This window comes from Nansenia antarctica (genome assembly GCF_963989245.1).
Source record: "Nansenia antarctica genome assembly, chromosome: 17".
In the NCBI taxonomy this organism is placed as follows: Eukaryota; Metazoa; Chordata; class Actinopteri; order Argentiniformes; family Microstomatidae; genus Nansenia; species Nansenia antarctica.
In genome coordinates, this window is record NC_137687.1 from 6,635,285 (window position 1) to 6,642,784 (window position 7,500).

Genomic DNA, 7,500 nt, shown 5'->3' on the forward strand with positions numbered 1-7,500 from the left:
TACCCAGGGTGGGATGGGTCTCTGGAGATCTTGGAGGCCTTCCTGAGGCAGCGTGTGTTGTACAGCTCTTCCAGAGAGGGGAGGGGGGCCCCGGTGATCTTCTGGGCCGTTCTCACGACTCTCTGTAGCGCATTTGTAGCGCATTATGTCTGAATATGTGGGCCAACAACATTATTTGTATAAGACCTACTTTTAAAAGCAATTTAGCGAAGACTTCTTTTACTGTAGCTAAATGTGTCTGTTAAGTGAAATGTATTATATATGTCCTCAGTTGAATATAGATTGTGTTTACTCTGTTGGTATTAGATGATGAGACGATGACGTGGCTTCTGGAGGGGTGTCCAGAAATATAGCCCGGGTGAGCCCCTCAACCAGGTCTCGGGGTGGTAAAAGGGTAGCCCCTCGGCCCCGAGCCTGTTGGAGTGGAGAGGAAAACAACTACCCATACGCCGAAGAAGACAGACATTTGAACATAATAATAAAATTCAACGAAATGTGCAAATGTTCACCAACTTCAACAACTGAATATTAGTGTGTGTGTGTGAGTGTATGTCTGTGTCTGTCTGTTTATGTGTATGTCTGTGTTTGTCTGTTTATGTGTATGTCTGTGTTTGTCTGTTTATGTGTATGTCTGTGTCTGTCTGTGTTTGTGTATGTCTGTGTCTGTCTGTGTTTGTGTATGTCTGTGTTTGTCTGTTTATGTGTATGTCTGTATTTGTCTGTTTATGTGTCTGTCTGTCTTTGTCTGTTTATGTGTATGTCTGTGTTTGTGTATGTCTGTGTTTGTCTGTTTATGTGTCTGTCTGTGTTTGTCTGTTTATGTGTATGTCTGTGTCTGTCTGTGTTTGTGTATGTCTGTGTTTGTCTGTTTATGTGTCTGTCTGTGTTTGTGTATGTCTGTGTTTGTGTATGTCTGTGTTTGTCTGTTTATGTGTCTGTCTGTGTCTGTCTGTGTTTGTGTATGTCTGTGTTTGTCTGTTTATGTGTATGTCTGTGTCTGTCTGTGTTTGTGTATGTCTGTGTTTGTCTGTTTATGTGTCTGTCTGTGTTTGTGTATGTCTGTGTTTGTCTGTGCTTGTTTGTCTTCCACTCGTGCCGTGCGTGTGTGTGTGTGTGTCTGTGTGTGTGCGTGCGTGTGCATGTGTGTGTGTGTGTATGTGTGTGCGGGTGCGTGTGCGTGTATGTGTGTTTGTGTGTGCCAAGTTTGTTAGTCACCATCAGAGTGACAGTGGTGACAGATGTATGGCACTTGTGGAGTGCAGGCTTCGTGGGCTCACAGACTACAGGTCATACACCGAACCCAACCTTCTTTTGGCTTTGAGTTATTTAAGTGTTCCACACAACGCAAACATTCTCAACATCATCTCAGGAATCTGTATCCTGTGGCTTTATGTTATTCATTTTCCGTTTTTTCTTTCCTGATGTTTTCTCAGACAGACAGCCTAGGTAGTTGTTGGTTCATGTGAGTCTTGTTTCTTGCTCAGACCTTTCTTTGGCAAGCTTACAGTTAGGTCCATATATATTTGGACACAAGACAGAATCTTTGTAATTTTAGCTGTTTACCAAAACATTGTTACAGTTATATAATGAATATGGGATTAAAGTGCAGACTCTCAGCTTTAGGGTAAGGGTATTCACATCCAAATTGAAGGAAGGGTTTAGGAATTACAGCTCTTTAATGTGTAGCTCCCTCTTTGTCAAGGGACCAAAAGTAATTGGACAACTGACTCAAAAGCTGTTTCATGGGCCAGTGTGGGCTATTCCTTCATTATTTTATTAGTATTGCTGTTTGTTGCCTCTTCCTTCCTGTTACAGGGATTTCTCTTGGTCCAGGTTTTTTGTAACCCACGTCAACTGGGCTAAAGTTCAAGTGACTCAGTGTTTCTTCAGCACAGCTTGACGGGTATGGAGACTTGGCTGCCTGGTGGTAGCTGGAGAAGTGGCCTGGTGGCAGCTGGATCAGGATGATCTGTGACTTGGGAAGTTGCAAACTCACAAGATTCCTCAAATATATCTGGATTGTACAGCCAAATTCCACTGCACCGGAATCCAGCATGTACATTCTTTGGTGTAATCTGCAGCTGGAAATGCTGTCCTCACAGTACCTGGTATGTCATATATCGTCATGGTCTTTCCTGGATTCATTCTCATCCAGGAATCTCTTCCCGCTATTTACCGTCTTCTTGAGTGAGCTGCATTCATGACATGTCAGAACTAGTTGGAAACTTGGTTGTAGAAAGATGATACCTAAGTTTCCAACTTAACTTCAAATAACTTCAGAGTTTCCTTCATGAATGCAGCATAACAAAGCAGTGCCTAGTATCCCTCCTCCCTTACCCTCTCACAATCCTGTTCCCTGCAACCTTTGACACCAAAACCTTGGACTTATGGAAAGGGCTGGGGAACAATGATCCCACCAGCCTAGAGGGAGACAAGTAGTGTAACCAAGGCAACAGAGCTGTAGCATCATGAAAGCCAGACAGGAACTCATGAAATCTAAATCAGAGCAGTGATGTTACCTGCTACAACAGAAATGTGAACAGTTGCGTGTATGGATGCAACCACTCAATCTATCTCACTTTCATTCAACTAGCCAAAAATGTTTCATATTTCATCTCAGTCCTGATAAAATGCTTAATCCTTTAATCCTATTAAACTTTTAAGGTTTTTGTAACTCCAAAACATCTATCCATCTATCTATCTGGCTATCTATCTATCTAGCTATCTAGCTAGCTATCCAGTATCTACATATCTAACATTATATCTATGACCTTCAAACATACTATCTATCTATATTTCCAACCTTATATCTATCTAACCTTTCAACTACCTATCCTTTCACAAGTCACTACTGCTATACACTCAGTATAACCCATACTAATTACCTCATAATTGATTAGATATTTCTATACCTCCCCTCTCTCATCTATCCGTCCTCTGTTTCATCTATCCATTCATTCATCCATCCAATCCACCAACCTATCTCCCTTTCTTTCAACTACCCAAAAGATTATCATCAACCCTGATAAAAGCTTTCTGATACCCTCCAAACCTTTAAAACTATTGTGATTATTGTAAGAGAGAGGGAGAGAGAGAGAGAGAGAGAGAGAGAGAGAGAGAGAGAGAGAGAGAGAGAGAGAGAGAGAGAGGGGGGGGGGAGAGAGAGAACTGTGCCTTGGGCTGGCCTTAATGGGCGTCTTTATAGAAGTCCATCACCATGGCAACACCAAGCAATGAGTGCCCCTGATAAAAGGCTTCTCTCTACTCTCCCTCTCTCTGCATGTCACTGTCTCGCTCTTTGTCTTCACTGCTTTTCGTCTTCTGTCTATCCTACCTTCCAACCAGCATGCTCTAAGCAGAGAGAAGAGGATAGGAAAACAGAAACAAGGTACTAAACAATGGACAGGAGTGATTATTTATATCACTCTCCATCGAGAACAGAGCCAGAATCTAGCCTGCAGAGTTGTTCCATCGGGGGGCTGTTTTTGTCCAAGAAGAGGATATTTGTGATTCACCACAGTAGGATTATCTTTACGACCTGTTGAATGGGAGTATCTTTGAGATTTGCTTGGCAGAGAACATCTTTGTGTGCGTCCTTTCAGAACAATGTATCTTATTGGGGAATATCTCTCCTTTGTACTGGTGAAGAAGGCATAGGCTGCCCTGTTGTAATGGACCGTGGGGGTTGCACTGGCACCTGTCACATCCTCTGTGCGGTAAGCCCACACTATTAGACCTGGATTAAGGATGGAAACTGTGAATAGTTAAAAAAATTAAGTTGCAACTATTGTGGTGAGCAGGAACAACAACATTACCATATATGGCAACGGAAACGGTGATGTCAGACATCTAACTGCCAACAATGTTATTGAGGCCACCTCGGCTTCAGGGAAGACAACGAAAGGAAGATGGACAATGTGACGATGAGGAGAAGAAAGAACAAGAGGAAGAGGAGGGAGAAGAGACTCGTTATTCTGGTGCATCTTCTTTTTGCCCAGCCTGTAGGCGTGGTTTCGATATCGCACTGCTCTTACCCTGCTCCCATACCCTCTGCGGACGCTGTGTTGAGGGAGGAGAGGGGGTAGGGGGGGTCTACCAACCGCTCTGCGTCACCCATGTCGCCAAGCCTAAGCCTACTGCCAGCCCCCCTGTATGTGCTGTGCTTTGCCCATGCTGTCGCCACCCTGTGGAGCTGCCATGTTGGGAGTGGGCATCTGCCACCGACTGTCTGCCTCACGACCCCACCCTGACCCCTGCGTGTGTCGACCGTTATAGGAGCACAGGTGATTCATTTCTATGTGTCTTAAAGTTCCCCAAATTGTTGTACTGTAAATAAATTCCACCCACCTTGGTGTGGCAATGAAAAGACCTTGTGTCTTGTGTATAATGCAGGCAATGAGTAGGATAAGACAAAACAAAGTATGGTTTATAAATATCTAAGGAGACAAAATATGTAAAAAATGTTAATCAAATGCACCAAAGTTAAATGGGAAAACAGGATCAAATGTGAGAAAGTTTGACATCCTGTATACTCCCGTGCTTGTGTAGTTCCAGGTTCACCCTCATCCCCACTGGATGGCGCTATAGACCTGCGAGAGGAGGAGATGGAGCAGTCTGTCTCAGGTCAGAGAGTGAAATATACAGAGAGAGACCATTGAAACAGCAGAAGAAATCACAGATTGTGCCTTTAAAAATGACCTGCTCCCTTTCTGTCTATGACCGTCCGTTCGTTAGGTTTGACTTTCGCCCTGGACCCCTCCGTGGTCGCTCCATCCCTTCGCCTTTCCAACTCCTTCCTCACGGTAACATTCCAGGAACCAAGCCCCCCCCCACCGCTGCCCTCTCTTCACCATGGTAACAGGTCCACACGGTCAGTATGGACCCACGACCCCATGATCCCTCAGGTGTGTGCAGACATGATCATCACCAGGGGTCAGTTCTACTGGGAGGTGGACGTCTGCAACAGCACCCTCTATAGGATAGGTATGGAAAGTGCACAATACTCCTCCATGCTCATGCATAACCACATTTACATTTTTGGGCATTTAAGCAGACGCCTTATTCCAAAGCGACTTACAATCGATACATTTGACTAAGCAAGTGAATCATCAATTCACCAGTCGTAGCAGGAAGAGTAATCTAGCTCAGGCCATGGGGCCATTGGCAGTTGAATGAATGAATGAATGAATGAATGAATGAATGAATGAATGAATGGACTTTATTGTCATTGCTACAGTACAGTTGTTGTGATAGAAGAAAAAGAATGAACTTTTTCTTTTTTTAATAGACACTGGAGAAACAGTACAAGGGGGAAGTAGGAATCTTAGGACACAGCATAGGGGGGAAGCAGGTGTCTCAGGAGACACAGTGCTGGGGGGTAGTAGATGTCTCAGGAGCACTGGCGGACTCAATGGGGGGGCAGGGGGGGCAACCGCCCCTCCTGGTGCCCCCACGGTGGAAAAATGTCTCTCTTAAGTGCCCTTTTGAGTGGCAAAAATGTCCTTTTGAGTGGCAAAAATGAGAGGACGTGCCCTACTGGTGCCCCTCCAATGGTCTAAACTTGACCATGTGCCCCCACAGTTGAAAAACGTCACACTAAAGTGCCCTTTTGAGTGGCAAAATTAGAGGATGTGCCCTATTGGCTGCCCTTCCAATGGTCTAAACTTGACCATGTGCACTGATGGGGTCCCATGTTGTGCAGTAGGTGCCCTTTTTTTCTTTTCGCCCCCCCTGCCCTTCAAACAGCCTGAGTCCGCCACTGCTCAGGAGGAGCAGTTATAACCTAATTCACATGTAATTCCATGGAATTTACCTGGTAAGGGGCATGTGTGAACGGAATTTCAAGGGAAATCTGCTCAGGCAATTTCCCTGGTCAAGACCTTGTGTAAATCCATGGAAAATGCAGGGAAGGCTTAGGTGTGAACAGAAGCATGAACATGGTCCGGTATGTAAAGGGTTGCGTATGTCTGATGCAAGACGTTTTCACATTGTTGTTTGTGGATTACTATTGTTAATCATGTTTAGGTTTGTTGATAGTGAGCTAGCTAGCTGGTAGCTAATGAGCTGATTAGTTAGTGCTACATACAGCTAGCTAACGTTTAGCTGGTGTATCAACATTAGCCTGAACATGGCGACTTGCTAGGCGGTGTAAAACGCTGACGAAGGCCCGAGGGTTGAAACGCGTTCATTGTCTGCTATATACATGCATTAAATGCAGTTAAAACTTATCAGAGAGTGCAGATTTCCAACGTTTGTTGACTTGGGGAAGTCGCCATGTGGGCGAAATGTACTATGTACATTTATGTAATATGTATGTATTATGTACCGTGTACTACTGGACCTTGTGCTGACCCGAGAATGCCATTGCATGTTTGTAAAGGCACACACACACTCACACTCACACTCACACTCACACTCACACTCACACACACACACACACACACACACACAGACACACACACACACACACACACACACACACACACTCACACACACACACACACACACACACACACACACACGCGTTCACCTTAATAAAGTTATCTGTTGTGCCACATCTGTTGGGCATACCTCCAAATCACATTGTTCTCACACCTCCTTTTTGAGGTCTGGAGAATTTTAGATTTACCAATCTGTCTTGGTTTGAGCGATGGGAGAATGAAGGATTTCCCCCCCAGGCTTTCTGAACTAGGAAAACCTGATCTCAACAAAGATTGACCTGTATGATAACTCTGTAGATAATATTGTTGTGACCAAGCTTTCCTAGTCTGGAAAGTCTGGGGAAATCATTTGCAGACAGAAGCTCCAAAGGGGGGGAAACCCGTTTGAAGTTAGTGACGCCTCGCAAAAAACCTGGTCTCAACAAGGTTACTCCAGGTCATTCCAAGCCAGAACTACTTTTTTTTGTGATCAAATGTTTTTTTATTGTTTTCTTTTTGAATGAATGGTCTTTATTGTCATTGCTATAGTACAGGTACCAAACAACGAAATTTAGGAGGGGTGGCTCCCCTGGTGCTAGGAAAGAAAAAAAAACTAAACAAAAACACAAGAAGGGAAGGAGCTGGTTTACATAAATAAAGGCTATGTACACTATCCACTATACTATACTGTACAGATAGACGACTAGGGTTGTCATATTGCACATAGTGTTATTGCACATTCATTTGAAGTGTCGCAGTTTGCAGGCTAGAAATGTACATATTTGTGCCTCAGCACTACACCTGATTTTTTCAGTCCAGCAGCTGCCATCAATCCGTCCAGACTGTCCAGGGCCCAGAACCTAGGTCTTTGCTGTGTTCAGGGCCTGGATGGCCCTGGGGTAGAAGCTGTGCTTCAGTCTGTTTGTCCTTGCGGCCATGGTCCTGTACCGCCTTTTCGAGGGCAGCCGGGTAAAGTGTTCGTACCCAGGGTGGGTTGGGTCTCTGGAGATCTTGGAGGCCTTCCTGAGACAGCGTGTGTTGTACAGCTCTTCCAGAGAGGGGAGGGGGGCATCGGTGATCT

At 44.7% G+C, this 7,500-nt stretch overlaps 1 protein-coding gene across 1 annotated transcript in view; it reads left to right on the forward strand.

Annotated features, from left to right (window-relative positions):
- Nucleotides 1-4,115: 4,115 nt before the first annotated feature.
- LOC308172840 (putative E3 ubiquitin-protein ligase MID2) overlaps nt 4,116-7,500 on the forward strand; it is a gene marked incomplete at both ends in the record, with an annotated part of 5,177 nt that continues 1,792 nt past the window's right edge. Inside the window, 3 exons of the mRNA XM_080547788.1 lie at nt 4,116-4,206; nt 4,555-4,623; nt 4,735-4,983. Coding sequence (XP_080403914.1) covers nt 4,116-4,206; nt 4,555-4,623; nt 4,735-4,983 — 409 coding nt within the window. The remainder of the gene's footprint in view (nt 4,207-4,554; nt 4,624-4,734; nt 4,984-7,500) is intronic.